Raw genomic sequence first — 22536 nt, forward strand, 5'->3', positions numbered from 1 at the left:
TAAATCTCTTGTCTTTCCATTGAATCAAACGACGCATAGTAACAGATAGATTGCTATGTACTCATAACTACACACAGTATGCTGGGCGGAATTGTCAAGTCAATGGCGTTAGCACACGCGCAGCATAAAGACGTCCGAAATTACGGAGAGCAGCTTTCTTTGTGACACTGGAGTAAAAGACGCCACAAAAAGACCAACAAATTTAAAGAATTAGTGTCTGAGAGATTCAGGAAAAAAAAAAGAATGTACTTGCGTAACGATTCACAAAGCACACTTGTAAACAAGTCAACTGAAGCTACATAGCGCCCTCTTTTGGACGGCTTAATATCAGTTATCACTGCGTGCATGATGAGGCTGAAAGAGACAGTTAATACAGTAGTTTGTTATTTCCTAGGAATCTCTGTCGGTTTCTTTCAAATAACGATTTACTTATTTTATAGTCTTCCTCCTTTTATGTTTCTCACTTTTCTTACTTTGCATATTTTATTTCTATCGCCTTATCAGAACTTCATACAACAAAAGAAAGAGCACAACCACCACCAATTTTTCATCCTGTTTCTGAGTAGAATGCATTGATAGGATTTGAAGTGGGTCTCTATAGGAGCGACAATCAGACACAAATTTGCTACACAGTTGGTAAGTTCGCCTACCGCATTCACACCAACAATGACTAATGATATCAAATTGTCCATGATTGTGTCAAATCATCTCCTCAGTGTACAAAAGAGCAGTAAATTGAAAATCATTGATTCTGTCTAAAATGTCATCATGGATGATTTTGTGTGCCCCTGATTCAAAACGAACGATAACCACCATCTAGCCACCTGAGTTAATTTGGTGAGTATTGTTCAAATACATCTTAATTTTTGCCAGTGCCAACATACTGTCATAAAGTGAAGCTGTCAGTGCATATACAAGCTTGTTTTCCATGACGACCGTGAGAATAATGACAACAAGCTGTCACAGATGGCTTTCAAAACTCAAATTAATGATCACCTCTCCTGTAGAAGAATTCCCTCAGCACTCACATGGCAGGACAGAGCTTACACATTATACAAAAATGCACTTTCCAGAATGCAGTAGCACCATCACGCACAAACACATTTATGTATAATGAAAGGCATTTTTTTATTCTCTTGGTTTCTTTTATGTGATGCTGATTTACAGATTTGCCATTTTCCAAAGTCTTGGTTCAAGGCAACTGGTCTTCAACGTGACTACAATACCGACCCCAGCTTTTGATAGCTGGGACTCCAAATCACACTTTCTCGTCATGTAGTTCCCATCTTTTCAATAAAGAGGAAATTTCCATGACAATGACATGATCAATTGATGCAAATTTTGCTGATCTTTTTTTTTTCTGTCAGTTCCTGGTTTGTCTGTTTTTTTGTTTTGTTTTTCTTCTGCATTGTGTGTTCCACCTTGGGTAATTCTTCTCTGAAACATTGTAAATACCACGCAATATGTACGGATTGCAGAGATAGAATTAATGCCAATGAAAATTGAATGACTATAAAATTACATCACTGATTATCTCCCAAGGATGCTCTTCATCTAACAAAGAAAAAGAAAAAAAATGCTTGACTAGTTAATTGACAGCTGCTCCAACTGTGCCTGGCTGGAACCAGGTCATCACGAGTGTAGGTAACCGTGGTACTTTTCAGGGAGTGTATCCAGGAGACCTGGGCAGTGGAAAAGAAAGAGAAGAAAACAACTGAAACCAGTGTCTGTAGCAACTGAACGACTACTTGAAAATAACTACAGCTGACTGACAAATTGCCCTACACTGACATTTTTTTTTTTTAAATTCAGGCCTGCATGCAACAACTAACTTAACATGGACTTGAAACAACACAAGAAAAAAAAAAAGTCAAATAATCATGTGCACATTCGCAGCACCACAGGGTATATCATATAGCTGTGTTTTTGTACTCTTTTTTTTTTCCTCCCCATCAACAAATAATGAAATAAATAAAAATGAACGAATAAATCTGGTGGAATCCTTTTGATTCCCCTGACCTTTCTCCTGCAGCCAGGTCCTGTTGAAAAGACGGGCGTAGTATCGCTGTCCAGTGTCACACAAGCATGACACCACAGTGTGACCGGGTCCCAGTTTCTTGGCAACCTGCAACCGGTCAGAACAGTTTATCAAGTTAACGTATGCATGATTGCCTTCATTAATGTTACTTTACTAGTTAATCTCATATGATTTTTCATTTGTAATAAGGATGTAAAATGGTATCATGCATCAGACATGTCCAAAAATAGAACAAAATCAGCAGTCATAAAACTATACAACTTCCAAGCCCCCCCCCCCCCCCCCCCCACCTCTCCAGATCTCGGCCGTCGACCGCGAGATCGCAATGAAAATTGGCACACACATTGCCTATAATGTAATCTAAAATACCATGTAGAGTTGATCTTTCAAAAAATTATCATTTATGCTTAATTGTGCTAATTTATGCAAAATGATGCATGAAATCAAACAATTTGGTATAAATCACAAAATAAAGCTAAAAACAGGCAAATTTTTTGTGTCAATATTCTTTTTAGTGTCCTTAGCAAATGTAAGAGAAAAAAAATGTGATATCAGAAAAAATTCTTAAGTATCTTATTGTTTTTTTAATTTCTGACGTATTTCCTTGTTTTTCGACTTTATGTTTTCCATTGTTTTTCCGATGAAATTTGTCTGGTGACATCGTTCCAAACAAGAAAATGTGTTATCAATTGATTTTAATCGATAAAACCCCCAAATAATCATGCTTTTATGAAATTTGCCTGTAAGCACAGTTTGCATTGAAATTGTACACGAATTCATGTTTTTGAGCAATTTTTGGTCTGACATGCACAAACACATTTATGTGAAATGGGCATTGCAAATTTGGTGTCAAAAGATGCGGGAGACTCGAAAGAAAAAAGTCATGAAACATCACAGCGATAGCTTTTAGCAATAGTGATGCATCGCGCGGAACATCAAGGCCCCCCCCCCCCCCCCCCCGCCTAGTTAGGGTTAAAGCCCCCTTCTAACATTTGCAGATTTAAAAAAAAGAATCAGTGTAATCAATATTAAGTATTGTTAAATATACAAAATATAAACAATACACAGTAGTTTTATCAAAATCCCTTTCTAGAATAGACTGTCACCTTGATGGTTTACTAAGAAAATTTGTGACTTCCCTTTATACAGTATTAGTGGTTTCATTGCAAGATTTTGGTATGGTAGGGTGTTATATTATATGTACTATGCACTGCTCCTTATGTCAAAGAGGGGCTTTCATTTATGAGATTTTGGGGAAATATTTTGCCATTTACATTGAAATCAAACTCACACACACATGACTGGCAAATGACTACAGTGCTTTATCCTCCCCCCCCCCCCTCCCATTTCTGTTTATAGCAACAAGAAAATCAGGAGATAAACGCTGATTACACTAATGAATCACAGGTGGCTTGAAGCATGCACAGATGCATGTGGTGCAGCCCACTGCCATAAAGCCACGTAATAAATGTCTCATTAGTGGATGCTTACAAACTCTACAGAGATTAGCTGGATTGGTTGTTTGCATCCCCCCCCCCCCCACCTTCCCATGATCAATGGATGGCTCATTGATGAAATCCGATACAATTGAGAATCAAAGACACACCTTTCATAAGACCTTAGTGTATTTTTAGGCAAATTTGCAGATTCTGTACAGTATTACTTTCATTGACATCTAACTCCAAGAAAGCTGCATTCTGATTTCCTCTACAAAAATATAAATAAACACAAAAACTGAAAAAAAACAACAGCAATAAACAAGCTCCTTTAGACAAATGTCTCTCAGGATGGTGGTAGATAAATGTGACCTTGCACCTCAAAACAAACAAAAAGTCGCCAGACATAAATTTTTAGTTAAGACCATATTCTGAAAGAGCAGATTTTACGCTTTAAAATGATGTATAACTCAAATCAAATGGACTCTCCTAACCTATTTAAATATTGGAAAGAAAGCACAAACTCAGGAAAAGTGTGAACTGAGAAAAGAGGCTCTGAAGTACAGTGTCTATTCAAGCGTTTAATCTTTACCAAACCATGCTGGCTGTGCGATGAATGGGACAAAAAACAGGAAGCAAACCACCAGAGTAACAACAATGAAGGGATTATCAAATTAAATTGAAATTAAGCATGCCTCATTAACACATTCTGTCCATAATTAATGCCAATTTTCAAGTCAGTAGCACTATCCTTTCAAAAGTTATTAGAGTTGAAAGTGAAGAGTGTGGACAAGGTTTTTCAGAAATGAAAAAGGGATTCTAAAGACACACCTAATCACACTATTCTAACAAAAATGTTCGAGATAAACTGCTAAAAATACACACTTTCCTGCTCGATTTATGGTACCAAATTTTAGCATAATGTAAAAGAAGACCCGCTCTTTCAGAAAATATGGAAAAGTCAAGTGCTCACGCAAAATCAGTGTGTGCGACTTTATGTTCGTTTTGAGGTGCACGGTCACAAATTGTCTTCCACACTGATTTGAGTGGGATCACTTTAAGTGTTTTCATCATCAACAACTGTTTCTACTTTAGTTGGAAAACTCAAGCACTACACAAGGCATTTATCTATGACAGCAATGATAATGCCCCTTCAGTAGATTACACTTATGGATCCGCTTGTCTTTTTCCCTGGTGTCATAACACTATTCCATCAACCATCAACAGCAAGATGGTGCAAAAGGACAAGCCACAGAAAGCGCTAATGATTATTCAATCAGAGAAGTTTACATGACAAAACATGAATGGATATGTCTTAAATCAACAGAGGGACAGATGGCACATTTGACATTGAATACAGTCTGATCCCAATTCTCTTTATCGCATATAGCTCTCTGAATCTGAACGTGTGTGGCGCTCTAATTTTTCTACCTTTAATTCTCGGGATATAAACTTCCGGTTATGAACGCGCTATGTGTAAATGTACACTTTTATGCACATTGAACACCGAAGTACCAGTATTCACAGATCGTATCAAATTCTGTCTTATAATCTGTCGAATAATAGAGTTATATTCTAATCTGTAACTTTAAATTTGATGAATGTGATTCTTCTGCGAAGCGGCCCAATGCTGGGCCGATGATGCAAAAAACGAAATCAGGGAAAATATCCATAGGCGAAGGACGTGACGTGAGTAAGCCACAAAGTTCTGTGGGGTAAACCACAAAAACAGAAGTGTACGTCCCAAGAGCGATTGATCAGATATCAGTATCGCACGGTGATATCACTTGATATCGGCTATATGCGATAGGGAGAATTATCTGGCAATCTCTTATCTGCACTTCTCAATCATCCTGATGTGTTCACACAGTGAAGACAAATTTAAAAAAAGTGATTTGAAAGTCAATTTTAACTCGTAAAACTCACAAGATTTACCTATCATATTCCAACAGAAACAGGATATGAATTACATCAAAATGTTTTAATTTTCATAAAAAAGGGACTATTGACATTAAGCGTTAATATCTTTTTGCACATTATTTATATTCATTTAAGTCCTACAAATTCTGTACTTTGTTGTATCTGAAGTGGTATGCAAATGTACATGGATGGTTATATGGACTATCTAGGTTGCTATGGACAATCAGGTACACAGACAAAGCATACCTTATTTATTGGGACTTTCAAGTAATGTGTTTTCTTCATACAAATGTCGAATAACATTATATCAACTGGAGTAACTTGTTCCTTAATTTTCTTATCTTTCTTTTGGCTGGAAGGAAAGAATTTTTGCAAGCAATATTTTTTTTTTAATAAAAAAATTAAAAACATTCATTCTAATGTAGCACTAAAAAAAGAGCATCGTGTGCAATCTGCAGTTGGTGTTTCATCCACATTGAAGCATCTTTCAATTGTTATAATTAATGAGTATATGGGCTTAGCACAGCTTTGGTATGATAATCGAGATCAACTTTAATGCCTCACTGAAAAAACAACAAAACAAAACAAAACAAAAAAAGAAAGACACACACACACACACACACACACACACAAAGTTGCAAAAATATCTACAGCTGTTGTTGTTGGGGTTTTTCAGAATGTGGTTGTTTGAGAGAACTTTTCCTGGATCTAAAACAAAGCATAATAACCAGGTTTGCAGGCATACTTCTATAAATAGTTTTTATGATATGTATCCAAGGATGTAGAGCATAGACCATAAATTGATTGGATGATATAGAGAGCATTTCACAAAACATCACAGGATGATTGCCTTATCTCTTGTTTGCCACTGCTATGTGCAAATAATCCGCCAACTCGGAAAAGCAAATTGTTGGAATACAAAGTGCTAGTTTATGGGCCAATCAAAATACAATGGAATCATTATAGAATGATTAAGTGGCACTCGGCAGCAAATCTCAAGTAATTACTTATTTGCTCTCGACAGTTTACGGGCTAAATATTGACGGGTAGTGGTCAAAGATTGGAGGTGGGGGAAAGATCAGGCCTAAACGACCCATGTCCCCTTCCGGGGGCTGTAAATACCTCACATTCCTCTGCATTTGATATGTGAATTTTTGAAATTCCTGCACATTAAGGGTTTCTTCTTCTTCTTTTTCTTCTTTTGTTCAATTCAGTCAAATAAGGATTTGTCATATAAGATAATACCTGTAAATGAGTACTGGTATTCAATGATAAAAAAAGAGTTTCTCAGAATCAGAATTTAACTAATCTGTGTTCTCAAGCAAAGATGCAGAAGCAAAAGGAATGAGAAAGCCTGTGGACATGACTTTTTGGCATTCTTCTAAATGTTTAAGATTAATAGGATTACGTTTTCTATATTCTTTCCAAATGTGTTTATAAATGCATACGGACTGGTGAAGAAGGCATGGAAGCATTAACTGAACATGAATCAGCAAAATACAGTATGAAATAGTGTTAAAGTATGAAATGAAATAGCATATGATGCATCTTACTTGTCATGAACAAGAGAGAGTTGTGGTAAATATTCATAATGGAATCCCTCCCTTCCCCATTGATTTCTCTCCCACTGCCCCCCCCCCCCCACACACACACACACAACACAAATATCCAGACAGCAACACCCTCCTGAATGAACCATAGAGTCCATAGAGCTTGGAGATGTTACCAGTACAATGTACTTCTTTTTGTTATGGAAATTTTCTTTTCTTCTGCATGGAAGCAGACTAAGAACATCATATATATGTAGAATGGAGTCATCACACCCTCTACATGTACATGTATAACAATAGGGGGAAGGGGGAAAGGGAGAATTCTGTCCAGTTGTCATATCTGTCTTTGAATTCACACTTAACCGGTTGAGGATGAGCACCGAGTATACTGGGGTAGGTGTCTCTGGGAAATGCATGTTGTGGCAAAATCAACGGGTTAAACTGGTTCTATATAGTAGGTTTCGTTTTCCAGGTACCGGTAAAACATGCATTTCTGCCTCTCTGTACATTACATAAATGGGAGCATCATGGTAAGGATGATGGTTAGATTTGTAGCATGTAATGATTGCTGAGATGACGTTTGGGGAGAGATTCGCTGGAAACCTCCATGTCCCCGGGACCAAACATTGCGAAGGAGTTTGGTGAATAATGTTGACAAAACACTTTATAGAAGTATGTGGCCTTGCTACTGTTGCGTTACTGCAGTTCTTAGAATACAAACCAACTGGGATAGCTGTAAAACCCTGACAGACTCGTTGGAGGTCAACACTAAACAAATGGCATGAACTAATTTTCTCTAATCAATTTCTTTCTTCTTCTTTTTTTTTTTAACAATTGACCTTTTTGCAGTCTTTATAAAATCAACATCAATTGTCAATCACAGAGACACTTACAAAATTTATGGGTGACAATGGGTGATATGGATTATAAAAGTTCAGGAAGCAACATTATCAAGACTTTATAATTCCCATGAATACAAATAGAGAGAGAGAGAGAGAGAGAGAAAGAAAGACAAGCCATTTTGACCAACAGAGAAAAGTCATAATCAGCATCATGACCGACTTATCAATGACCATGCAATGTCGACTTCGCATGAGCACACAATTACTCTCTTTTTCTTTTTGTGGAAATGACCACGTCGATGTACTGTCCTACTGACCAGAGTCTTTGCTATGGAAATATGCAGGCATTATGAATACATCACGATATTTTGAGTCTACTGGGTTAAGAGGATGGAGGTAATATAAGGTAAATCATTCGTACCGGCATTAAAATTCTGTGTATCTCTCAGCTGCCATCACATGAAATATGAAATGCTAACAATCCTCAAATCATTTTAATCTGTTGAGGATGAGTCCCGAGTATACTCTGGCAGAGGTTTATGGGAAATGCATGTTGTAGCAAAATCAGTTGATCCTCAATGGGTTAAAGAAGTCAATGAGAATCTGGTGAAACAAACAGTTTTGCTCTGAGACCTTCCTCTCTACATTCAAATCCCTGACAAACTATAACATTTCTTGTGACCAAGGATAAAAACAAACTCCCCCTCAAAAAAAAAGTCCCAAATTGACATACCTGGTATTCATAAAGATTACTATGAGCAATGGCATTGCTTCATCATAGCAATTTGCCTGCATGGTTTTCAAGAGGTTTGTTTACTTGGGGGAGTTTTCGTCTTCATTCATTTGTGCTTCAATCTCCACACACTCTGAAAATCAACATACAGTGTAGATTTGAGAAGCCAGCTATCTCTGAACAAAATAATTTCGTGAAACAAAACAAGAAATTTAGTTAAGATCTTGGGTTGTTGTTTTTTCTTACCTCCACAGCTGCCACAACATTCAATCCTGATGACGCTCCGACAAAGAAGCCCTCTTCACTCAGCAGACGGAATGTCTTCAGAGGAGTAGATAATATATGTCGCACAATGTCAAAGAGCCAAAAGGGGGATGCATTACACAAATCAGGGATACAAATTCAGCGCAATATTTGCTCAATGTTTTTAAATGGAATGTGACAGAAGAAAGGCAGACAGGATTACAACATAAAGATAGAAAGGGAGAGAGAGAAAGAGATAAATAAATGGACCTGTATTTGAATGGCAGGTACCATGTATAGTGGACAGGCCCAAATTGGTATTCACATAAATTCTGCGCTGATTCGTGGCAGTTCAGGGGGGCGTTTCATCAACGAGTTCGTCGGGGGTTTTCACCGACGAATTTGCTATCAGCCAATCAGACGCAAGGATTTACACTGACAACTGTTAAAAGCTAATGAAATCCTTGGTCTGATTGGCTGATAGCAAATTCGTCGGTGAAAACTCCGACGAACTCGTTGATGAAACGCCCCCCAGGGAAACAGAACAGAGATTATCAGAAATATCATCAAGTATAATGATGTGGGAAAAGATCAGGGCCCTGCTGCACAGTAACTTTACAATTAATGGTAACTCTGCAATTAATGGTAACCATCAGTGATTTCTTGGCTTTGACTGGCTGTGGAACAGTGTTGCCATGGTAGTTACCATCAGTTTTAGGCATGGGGCCCTGGTTCTGAAACTACAAGTCTCCTGAAACTTCTCCATTCCAAGACATGCCCTACTCCCCTCCCCTCAATTTTCTCGCACATTTATGAATGCAATACATGTACTACCTAAAGTCCAATCATTGCTGAAGTACAAAACAATGGAATAACTTCACTTTTTTAGGTCACCTCTTGTGACCTTGCACTTTTTCTTGATCTTGCTAAATGGTATGAAGCAATGGTTTCATCACAAAGAAATGAAGAGATGTACGGAAAGCAAGCATAAAAAACAAAAGCACTGACTTCAAAAACAAAACAAAACTAAAAACAAAATTCCTGCTCTGCTAGTTCATTGGCACTGTGAGCGCTTTGAGAAAAAGTCATGATGCAATATCAATACCTCCATAAAAACAACAAACTCTGTGAAGAGCATATTTGCTGTGCTATGATCATAAAGACAGTGCTGTTGACATTGGCTCATCACAACGTCCTTGTGGCCATTATGTCGGCTCCGATCACGGCTTTTATTAACTCTTAATCTGTTTATACTAGTGTAATCATAATGCAATTAACCCTGTAAAATGGGATACTACTCAAGCAAGCACAACACACACATACAAACTTTTGGTTGAACTGCATAATCAAAGTGCCTGGAAAACCTTATCTAGCCACAAAACTTAAATTGAAAACTATTTAAAGACAGCACCTCGCACAAATATAGCAAGCCTATTGGTTATTTTGGTTGCTGCTCCAGTTGTTGCTATTCATAGCAGTAATTTTTATATGTCCTTGCATAAATATAGCATGGCTTAATATCAGTTGTGGTTGTTGCTCCAGTTTTTGTTACAGCAGTAGATTTTATGTCCTTGCACAAATATAGCAAGCTTCATATTGGTTGTTGTGATTGTTGTTCCAGTTTTTGTTACATGTAGCAGTAGTTTTTATGTCCTTGCACAAATATAGCAAGCTTAATATTGGTTGTTGTCATTGTTGCTACAGTTTTTGCTAAAGCAATCGTTTTTATATGTCCTTGCACAAATATAGCAGTCTAAATATCCGTGGTTGTGGTTGTTGCTACAGTTTTTGCTACAGCAGTCGTTTTTGTATGTCCTTGCACAAATATAGCAAGCTTAATATCGGTTGTTGCTGTAGTTGTTACAGTTTTTCTTTAGCAATCATTTTTATATGTCCTTGCACTAATATAGCAGGCTTAATATTGGCTGTTGTGGTTGTTGCTACATGTTTTTTGCTATGTGCAGCAATGTCATTTGACCAAACTGGCACAATATCATATGTTTCCTTCACAAAACATAACACTTCATAGAAAACAGGCATTTCTTTTCCAAAGGTGACTGAGAATATATTTTGTAAGGGGGCATGCATCTCAACAAATTTGCTTTGACTTTATACACAATGAATGTCTTTTGCTCAACATGCTTCCTTCAAATTCATGGCAGCTGTTAGCTTATATAAAGTTTGCCCTGGGCTTGACTTATGTAGCAACAACTCACTAAGACAAAGCCAAGCTTTAAAGATTAAAAAAGAAAAAAAACAAAACACTTAATCAAGACATGCATCACTAAACTAATACTGAGGCAAATTATACACAAATTATATATTTTAATTCCTTAATATTTGCTTAATTAGATGCGATTTCTCTGGATGAGGCTGAAATCCCAATGACCTTTTGCCTAGTTTTCACGCACGATGGAATGTAAAAAATCTCTTCTCATTAAGGGAAACAACAGGATTTCAAGTTTTACAAGAGAAAATAAAGCAATCACACTGATATACACTGAAAGACCTCTCACCCACTTTACACTTGTAAATTCTTGTTTTACAAGAAGCAAGCACCACCAAGATAGAGTAAGTTATCCATGTTTTTGATCTTTTGATTTACTGTCACCAAACAGTGAAGTATTCAAAGAGGATTTACAGAAGATGTAGCAAGAGCATGACCTTTCCTCCAGTTTGCAATTCATTACAGTATTGCAGTTTTCTATTGACTGGTCCCTTATTGCTGGCACTTTAATTGGAATTGATTGGTGTGAATGCTTTCTTACAAATCAGGGTGCTATCAGATGCACAGCACCAATTGTGGACCATTCACACTATTTGCAGATGGGGTCACTGGGTGAATGATGTTGGGTGAAGACAACAATTGATTTGGGATGTTCATTCCTACTTCTGTACAGTGGCTCTAATTTTTGGACAGTGCAGTCTTACGGTGAAAAAGAGCATGCATATTGTGCACAAATTTTTAATTTGTTTTAATGATGTCACATGATTCATGACTTTGACTTGGAACAATGCAAAAAGTTATATTTTCTGTTCTTTTCCTTCCACTACGCTGTTGTTGTTGTTGCTGTGTTTTTTTCTGACAGACTCTTAAACTAACTCATTGCAAAAATCAAGCTATAGATGGTAAACCTGCGGCCTCTTGGCACATAAAAAGACAAATCAAAATATTTCATGAAAAAACATTAAGTCAAGAAAAGAATAAACTGCTAGCAAATAAAACAAATCATTTAAAATTCAAGTTTAGTGTGTACGTATTACAATCATGTAACCAGGTAGACATACACAATAATGAGTATTGTAATCACTGTTGGACTGCAAATCAAATAACACGCGAAAAAGTTGTTATGCGTTTGGGCAATAATGCACTTACAATAGCATAAGCGTTAAATCGCAAAAACAGCATCTGGCAAAAATGTCAGTGACTTCCTCATTTGAAAAAATATCTGTTTGCAAAAATAACAGCTTATACAGTATCACATATGCAAGGAATATGTAGGTGAAACATTGATGAATTCATTAAACTGCACAGTCATGACATATTTATAAAGCATTTCATTGGGTACAAGATCTATGACCAAATTACAAAGATCTCCTTAATGACATGTGGAGTGTTTTAGTTAGGAAAGGGAAAGGTGGAGTAAAGAATTCACTGTTACTTGACTGACCATATTCACGGCATCGACATCCTGAATGCAGATGGCTTCGTCAACGGGGGCGCCCTTCATATTGTTGGTGACACGCCCCTGACCTATGCCCTCGGTGATGGAGGAGCCGGGAGAGCGCTCTATCTTGCCATGGGTGAAGAAGTTGTAGAGGACGCTGCCCTGGGGGTCAGCTAGCACCACCTTCACGTCTTTGCTCTTCTCCTTCATGTACATCCCCACACCTGTCAAGTGGCGCATCACAGAAAGAAGAGTGTACATTTATTAACCCACTGAGGATGAGGTGATTTCGCTAAATATTGCACACAGTTCTCATAAACACCTGCGCGAGTATGATATTTGTGACTGGTTTTCAATGGGTTAACCTAATCAGGCCAAGAAACTATATTTTAGTGGTTTGGTGTAAAACCTTTTTATCATAATTTTTGCAAAATCTATGGTTATTGTTTCATGCATGAGGTAGAGTACATAGGTTCTTTCATATGATAGCCTATGTCGTTGTTGTTGTTGTTGTTTTATGTGAATGTTTGTCTCAGTTGCAGAATCTTTAAAAGCCTCTTTACACCCTAACTGTCCTTCAAGGTGCAGACAAGCTAAATGAAGTTTGGCATTTTATTGCAGAATCATGCCTACATATAAGAATTGGAAAGCAGTTTGGCTTTGCCAATAAACCACACAATGAGCTTTCAAAAGAGTGCTAAACATACCTGCCAGGGTTCCACCAGTTCCAGTTCCGAATGTCACAGCACTCACCTTGCCCTCTGGAAACAAAGGACAACAATAATAATAACAATAATAATAAAAATGATAATGATAATGATAATGATGATGATGATGATGATAATTATAACAAAAATAAAAATAATAATAATACTAAAGATAATGATGATGATGATGATGGTGATAATAATAATAATAATGATAATAATAATGATAATAATAATAATTCAAAAAAATAATAATAATCATAGTCATAACAATAATAATGATAATAATAATTACAATAACAATAATAATTACAATAACAATAATAATAACAATAGAATTAAAAAATATGAGAAAAATATTAGAATAACTGTATATGGCATTTATTTCGCAAGTCTAATTTTTAGTGAATCGGGACTTTCCGACAATTTCACAAGTGGTTAAACTAGCAATTGTGGAGTACAAGTAATAAACAGGGAAATGCATGATTGCACATCAAATTCTCAAAGGTCATGACCAACCTGTCTGCTGCCAGATCTCTGGTCCTGTGGTTTCTATATGGGCCTGGCGGTTGGCAGTGTTGTCAAACTGATTGGTCCAGATGGCATTCTCTAGGGAATCAGCATAGCGTTTGGCCTTTGTGACAAAAAGCAGAAGGCGACATGAGCTAATGAAGCAGTGCTCCAATTAACAGCAATTACTAAGGATAATGAAATAAAAAAGTAAAAAAATCAAGAATTATGATAAACACCATATAGTCTCAATGGGATGAAGAAAAATAACCAATGATCTTTCCCTTAAGATCGGTGAAGATTGCCTTTTCGTAAATAGCTGTGAGAATAGGAAAACTATATAAATGCTCAGACTTCTTATGGCTAAACTTACAAGTCTTATCATGTGCAAGTTCTGTATAGATGGGAAATCACATCAGAAAGTAAGAATTGTAAGAAAGAAGAAGAGGGATTCGACATGGATGAAAGTATTCAGTGTAACCTACAGCTCTAACAAAATTCAGCAGCATAGCCGTTTCCTGTCTTTATTTGCTTTCAGATCATGCTGAAAGGTAATAAAAAGAATTTTGTTTGTTTACTTTTGATGTGCACTCAGATCTACAGAAGGCAAAACCCGCAAACAATTTGCCAAAAGTGGTATGTAAGCTACCTAAGTGCACATTATCAATGGATAACCTCTTGTTAATAGATAATAATCATACACATCGCGTGTGACCAAAATGTTTACTAACACCTGTTGAGAATGTAGAGGTTATCTATGCCCTTCAGTGCCACATTCATGTACACTTGCTGCTGAAAGAGTGGTACATGGCCAAAGGTTGAGTTTAAATGTGCTTCAAGTTAAAAAACCAAACAACTTGAAGAGTGCACAGAAATTAGGGTGAGATTCTGTATACATGTAGTAACAACAGTCTATCATCTGAAAAGGTATGACGTTTAAATGCACAGGTCACTTCTTGATAACACAGTTCTGGAATAGGCCTGGGCGTCAATTCATATTTGTGGCCTTTTTTACTTTTAGATTCTGAGATAGAAGTCAACATAGAGGTATTAAATCTCATGCTACCCCCTTTCAGACAGATGCACCTCAATGTCAATTTTGGCGTGACTGTGTTTGCTCGCTCTATGGGCATAATGGGTGTATAATGGCACTTAAGTTATCTACGAGTAAATAAAGCGTTGCCTAATTATCTCTTCTTGAGATACTAATTACTTAATAAAAATATGAAAAACAACAATGACATAGATTTGGGATGCAGTTTGTGGTGCTACCAAATAAGAATCAAAGTCCATAAAGGTCTCTAAAATCAATTATTATTTCCAGTTTCCAACTTCGGTATGACCTGAAGGAGAAAATCTAGGTTTCATACACATAATTTCGTTCCATTGTCTAATGTGTAAAGAAGAGGATATTATGATAGTCTATAATCATAATATGCCAATGCCAGCAGCACTGAATCAATGAAGGGCATGGGAGAGGCAAAAATTAACCATTTATTTTTACCACCACCCATGCACCATCCAGCTATCATGCGAAGTCATGTTGCATAGGAAGATCAAACAACACAATGCCATGATCATCATATTATTGTACTGCATTGCAGACCATCCTTAAAACAAAATTCAGACTACCTTCATTTCAACTGAGGGCTATCAATTGCAAATCACACACACATGCACGGTCACATACATACATACATACACACACACACACACACACACACACACACACACACACACTTTGTTTTATTTCAATTTCATTCATTGATATACATTCCACTTGAATGTTTACAAAATAAATGTATGAAATGTAATATCTCCTGTCCAGGAGTACACTTGAACCATTCTACTTGAATGTTCTGGTAAGCAAATGTACAGATATGCACAGATATACAAAATAAATACATACAGTATAATATCTCCTGTCAAGAGGTATACTTGAATCATTCTACTTGAATGAAGTGTTCTTAAAGAAAACACACAAACACATACACACACAGACAAACACACATATTATATTAGACATCATTAAAAACACAATTATGATTATTTGTGAGATATTTAGCAATTGTCCAAGGTCTTGTTTTCTATTGTAATAAATCCAATACCTTTTTAACTTTTTTTTCCTTGTCTGAGGCACAGAGTTTACTCATAAGTTTATAATTATACTTCTGTGGGTACATTTCACTTTCCTCGGTGTTCACACAGCTTTGTCAAGTTACATAAGGACATACAGGGGGACAACTACTGTATCGACAGTGACATTGATGCCACCATACTAACAAGTCACACATAATATCGTAATGTGCATGAGAGAATGACAGGAGTACATTTGTATGCGATTCAAGAAAGCCGTGCCCGGGAGAACAATGCGAATGCTGGCCAGGCATGTAAGCATAACACGTGCCTTGCATGTATTCGTATTGTTCTCCCAGGAACACTTTCCTTAAATCGCATGCATTCGCGTCATTTTCCTGGGTAAACGATGATATGTTAATCACATCTATTTTGGCCTACATTCATCATGTACAGCACCATGGTTGGAGAGGTGGGTGGGGGGGGGGGGGGGGGGGGGTGAGAGGAGGGTGTGGTGGGGTGATGGGAGGAAAGGTATTACCTGGTGATTGTAGTTGTCTGGATTGTCAAAAGGCACGGCAGGAACTGGGAAGACTTCTGCTCCGAGGAGTCTGAGCATGTCAATCTTCTCTTGGCTTTGTGTGTTGGGCATGAAGATGACACACTTGAAGCCCATGGCATTGCATATATGGGCTAGACCAATTCCTGCATGGACAGGGAAACAAAACGCATCATGAAATCCTCGAACGCATGACAACAGAACAATGTCATATTGATTTTACAAACACCAAAACTTTCACTGTAATGGTAAGACTGTCTCTGATATCATACATAATGATTATTCCGCTGCCATTTCTCTTAATGCAGTAATGAATCAGGCTTTACTTAATAACCTTGAAAATATCTAAAATGCTTTACACTGCAACATTAATACACACATCTTAGGGGGAAAAAAAAGAGTCTCTACTCTGGGAGGGTGGTATTCCTATTCCACACCCTACCCCTGATCAGTTGCTTTACTCTTGCTATTAAAGGGCAACTGACATCAAAACAATGGTCTGGATAAGGCAACAAAGCTTTTAGAAATATAAATATGTATATATATATATATATATATATATATATATATATATATATATATATATAATAAATGAATCAAACATCTGGTTTACTTTTTATTTTTCATTTCAAAATCATTATTTTTGAAAAAAACAACAACAAAACTTCAAACAACTCTTGATGAGGTCATATTCCAATTATATTGTAAGTATAAGCTGAAACTTTGAGTCAAGCACTATTTATGCCCTCGAAATAAGGGTAAAGTCTTAAAAAGTTTGGCATTGCTATCAGGGGAATTTCATCAGTTCTGAAAATGTTTGTGGTCACGTGTTTATGCCAGGATAATGTTTCAAAACTAGTCACAGTCTATAAGATGAGGTAAAATCTCACCAAATGACATCTCAAAGAGTGTATTACCATGTATGCAAGAGCCTGCAGTGCTCATCGCATTTGGAATCTGCAAATCATGTATTATTTCAATATTTTTTACCTCCAAAGTGGTTTAACCAATCTTGGTTGCAAGGATACACAGCATACAATGCACAGGTTTTGTAACTGGAAAATGGCCGAGTTTGGAAAAGTAAATAATAAAAAACCATGCTTCAGTACTTCCCGTAAAAGGATCTCGGACTGCATTTACCTGTGTTTCCTGCAGTCCCCTCAACTACAGTACCACCAGGCTTTAGGCGACCTGCAATGAAATCAAACACCATCATCAAATTCACATCATTCCTGTCCATTTTACTTCATCTGATCAACATTGCTTTGTGCAAGATATAAAAGGATAGGAAGGCATGTAATTTCATCACCTGACAATAGTGAACAGAAATTACAAAGTGGCATACTGGCAAGAAAGACTACTTTCAAACAAACAGATAAAATTACTTTTATATGGAGGGTAATTTGTGAAATCCTTGTCAAATTGAAGAAGCACTATTTCCTGTACATCAATATTATAAAATCTTGTACTTTAACCTCCATAACAAAGCGTTGAATATGTTTTCCTACATTCTCAGGCAAGTTTTATGTCTCTCAACGTAATGTTTATGATACAACTTTATCATGCCAGTCCCTTTGTATCATGGACTATCAGTGTTGTATGTATTTTGCAAACCACAGCATGCAGGAGTCATTGACATGAAACTATCAAAGCACATAAATTTTATACTGCGTGTTTTCCCAAAACGTGTTCTATCTTTCATGTGCGTGCTGCGTGTGTACAATATGTGTTGGTATTTCTGGACACACCTTGAATTTTCTCCTTTTTTTCTCCATGATTCAAGTGTGGTTTCAGATTATGTCAGTCTCACAGTTTAGAAAAATATTTCTCTGCACTTAAGAGTTCACTCGAATGATTAGTGATCATAAATTGAAAATCTATTCATCTCTTGTTTTATTCATGAGCTGCTTTGCAATATCCAATATCAGCATGATCTATCATGAGAACCTAAAGGTATTTTGAAAACAAGGGCTGCTATCATTTATTACATTGACTCAAGATGGCTGCACCAAAGTGAGCATCTAATGCACATATGACTATTTGCAGTGCTTAAAGGTACATTGTACTTAAAAGCTTTGTTGTTGTGTTGTTTTTTTTCTCACCCTAACTTTGGGAAGCCTTATCAATCTGTCATAAGCATACCTTCATCAATTCCCTGCTTGATAAGGAACAGGGCAGCTCGGTCCTTCACTGACCCACCGCCATTCGCAAACTCCGCCTTGACCATTATGTCACATCCTGTCTCTTCACTCACTTTGTTGAGTCGAATGAGGGGGGTTCTGTTAGCCACCGAGTGATGATATTTGGGGCATCCATTTAAAAAGTAAAAAGATATGGTATAATTTTATTTGTTTGAATACTTGATGACAAAAAAACAACAAAGAGGTAAAGATGGAGCTGGAATAATTTCGCCTTAGTTCTTTATGTTTCCCACACTTAACTTTGTGCACATTATTATCTTCTTTTTTTTTTTACACTCAGCTATGTACACCAAGTGTTTAGAGAGAGGCTAGGTGTGTGTTTTTTGTTTTTCATCAGTCATCTACCATGATATGTGACTGTCTTCCATTTCCATGGTCTTAAAGGAGAAAAATGACACCTATGAAGAAGGCAAAGTCAAAATGCCTTGATACAAACAGCTGTATCATTACTTCCTTCTGTAAACAAAATGATCAAAATTACCTGTCAGCATGCTTTGAAATACAAGTAATGATCAAAATAACCACTTCAAAATGTACAATATCTTACCTGCCCACCATCCCAACAAAGCCCATGCGTACATCCTGCAAAAATAAAGCAGAGACAGCGATATGAAAAAACAAAACAAAACAAAACAAGACAAAAACACCTTAGAAAGCCTTGTTTCTTAATCAGTAATATGTAATGCTGATCATTCATGATTTTGATTATAGAATTTAGTGGAAATGAATCATACAGAAATTTCATTTCATGAAGCATGCATGGTCTCACTTTATCATATTGTGTTTGTTTACAACAATGAGTATTTGGCCCAGTTTCTCTCACACAATAAACAGCATCTATCAATCAATACAGGTGTGACCTTAAACATAGAAAGAATACTTGAAACCTAAAGGTACATCTTCATTGTCACAACATTTTTGTACACTTCAAAAAAATCTGTAAAAAATGAGAAATAAAATACTATTACATAATTTATTACTGGCAAAAATAAAATTGTGTGCTTTAATTTTTGTGCTGATTTCATGTTGTGCAAAATTCTCAAAATTTCCATTTGAATTACAGTACCTAAAATCTTTATGATTATATATATATATATATATATATACATTGTATATATATTACATATACTATATTATATATATTATATTATATATATTATATTATATTATATATATTTTACAATATAATATATCCACAGACATAAGCACTAATCTACAATTCTCTGATTTAATATCTTCAGTCTCATTTGGGGCCACCTGAAAACCATTACGCCACCTGAAACTCTTGCCCACATTACCCTTCTGGCCACCTAAAAAAAAAAAGAAGAAGAAAAAAGAGCAAGCTCTGTATGATAATATGCATTGATATATCACTGTCAGCACTCCTACGGGCTTTCTTTACAAGCCTATAGATATACGCAGTTTCAACTGACGACACTCACAGACAATGGACAGACTTCCTTGTCCCCCCCCCAAAAAAAAAATTCTGTAGCTTATGCACAGACGCATGCATACACACACACTTGACAAGTGGTGGAGCATTATGTATTATCTTTGGGGAATATAGTAGACTATGGAAGTCTTGCCAAGATAAAGGGTATGTGAAATAATCCCCCCCCCCTTCTATGGTAGGCTTATCTCCATACCTTCTATACTATTAATGCATACATGCAGATGTAACTCTCAGATCTTGTCAGTTATCATCTGTATCATTCATGTCATGCATCAATAGAGAAATTAGGAAATAGGCACAGCCGCAGTGCGCGAGCATCTGTGTGTTAGCAAGCAAGGTTAGGTTAGGTTTAGGGTTTTGGGTTAGGTAGATAGGATTGTATCTATATCGTTAAAATTAGTTGAGGGACATTAGGAAGTCTTCCCAAGAATAAAAGGGAGAAAGAAAAGAAAGAACGAAGGAAAACAGGAAAGGAGGGATGAAAAGATGCTATGCAGCGGAAATTGGCCCCACTGCTGTATCAATCACGCAGAAACGGCGTTTGGTGGAAGCCACATTCATGAGTAATATACTGTGAAAGAAAACCCCACCGCTGTGCTTATGTACACCACACAGTGGGGTTGAATTCACGAGTATAACAGCAAAGCCGCCATAGTATATTAGAGACAGGCAGTGGTGGCGCCTATTTCAAAAGAATGCTGAAAACTCCATAGACAAACCACTCTGGTCTTGTCTTTCACTGACACTAGTCTTTTCATCTTCTCTCTCCCTCTCCCTTGCTCCCACTCTAAGGTCAGGATAATTTACTATGCCATCAAGACATATCAGACCCAGGGGCAGGGCCATAAATCTTGCAAACGATGACCATTCACCAATGATCTATAAAGTAAACAAGAAAGTAAATTAGTGTAAAATACAAAATGTGTATTGTATTCTTGTGAAATAAAACTTTTGAAAGCTAACCTATTTTACATGTTTTGCACATTTATTCTAATTTATGACATAAACACTAGTTCTAAAAGACTACTAGACTAGCTAAAATGACTGCTATGCTAGACTGCTAGAGTATATCTGTAGGTACCTACAGAAAATAATCTCTACGCTCTTTTAAAGCTCCATTTCCATTTTAAGAGTAGCGTGTCTTCAGTTGTTTTCTCTACGAACGTTGTACCTTGGTCAATGATGATGACAGCGCATTTCTGCTGTGTAAACAAGCAACGGGCAAAAGCAGCATGCGCATGATGGCCATGGCATGGTTCATAACACAACAAAACAGCACAGAAAGAAACGGGTGGGACTGTAATCTATTCCCTGTCCAGCGCAGTCTAGTGGCCCTGGGCAAAGCCATGTCCAGAATTAAATTGCAAAGGCTTTCAATTGAAAGGTATGCCGGCTGGACTTACATTTGAAAGACATCGCAGAAGTCTTCCATGATGCTGCTGACAAGCTCCTAAAAGCTCCCTGCTAATTCTCTGCATTGCCGCAGACATATTGGCCATGTAATTTGTCCAAGGGCAGCTGAAAAGAGGGGGCGGGGCTTAGAATAAACACAGATAACCGGTATATCACGCTGTTACTACTTGCTAGACTATAGTACATGTACTACTAGTATTACTGAGTACTAGTATATTGTTTCATCAAGACACCCATATTCTCCATACAAAATGATGGGGGGGGGGGGATATATGCGTGTTACCACCTGCCTGAACATACTTAGTAACTGATGACGTTTATGTAGTACAGCGTACATTGAAATCTACTACGTGTCAGGATTGTGCTCCTGAAGACTCCAAAGTTTAACCCGAAGATTGCGTAACATAGTAAACTGGATAACTGAAACAGACGAATATAAACAGGTGAATTGAATACTGTAACTCGCTAAAATAGGGTGGGTGGGGATCGAGGGTCCAAAAGTATGCACATTATTATTCGCATTTGGGTGCAGAATTCTCCCTTCTAATTGCTGATATTTTTTGTGTTAATTATTTTTAATGTAATTTCAACTCAATACACTTTACATTGTGACGTCTGTGTAACAGCAGACTGATGTCATCAGATTTGCAATCCGCAGTGATCAAGAGTTGGGCACTCGCACAAAGAAACAGATAAGATAAAGGCTGCGTTTATCAACTTTCCCGTGTTTAAACGACTTTCGATAGCCCTTTCCAAAGCCCTTTAGAAACGGCTTCCAAAATAGTTGTGTTTATCAACTCTCTTCGCGAACACGATAACTGGCCTGTCACTGCACAGCTGCATTGCGCAATTCGACCCGAGGAGAAGAGGTCATATAAGGCGTGCATTGTTCGTAACTGCAGTACAATACTTCAAAGCCGTTTCAAAACAGCTTTGCGTTTATCAACTTCAAAAGGCTTTTACAAACAGGTTTCTGGAAACCTGTTTAGGAAACCTGTTTGGATAGCCACAAATTTGCTGCTTTCGAAAAGGTTTTCCGAAAGGGCTTTCAAAACAGCTTTGCGTTTATCAACTCGTAAAAATTCCTTGAAAGCTGTTTGGATAACCTGTTTCTGCCGAGAAAAGGAGTTGATAAACGCACCCAAAGACCCATCGACTATCAATGAATGCAAAGCGACTCTCACACT

At 37.1% G+C, this 22536-nt stretch overlaps 1 protein-coding gene across 1 annotated transcript; it reads right to left on the reverse strand.

The window, feature by feature from the left end:
* Positions 1–1251: 1251 nt before the first annotated feature.
* Positions 1252–21465, reverse strand: LOC139717268 (uncharacterized). The gene is made up of 11 exons (XM_071628762.1): positions 21340–21465; positions 19031–19065; positions 18425–18561; positions 17423–17473; positions 16265–16428; positions 13657–13771; positions 13138–13191; positions 12434–12654; positions 8766–8840; positions 2020–2125; positions 1252–1682 (listed from the first exon to the last, which is right to left on the reverse strand). Exons 1-11 carry the CDS (start codon positions 21433–21435, stop codon positions 1633–1635), a joined length of 1104 nt encoding a protein of 367 aa, XP_071484863.1. The 5' UTR covers positions 21436–21465; the 3' UTR covers positions 1252–1632.
* Positions 21466–22536: the final 1071 nt, after the last annotated feature.

Source organism: Diadema antillarum, unplaced genomic scaffold, assembly GCF_040938485.1.
Source record: "Diadema antillarum isolate AM-2024a unplaced genomic scaffold, OU_Dant_1.0 scf00000074, whole genome shotgun sequence".
Taxonomy (NCBI): domain Eukaryota; kingdom Metazoa; phylum Echinodermata; class Echinoidea; order Diadematoida; family Diadematidae; genus Diadema; species Diadema antillarum.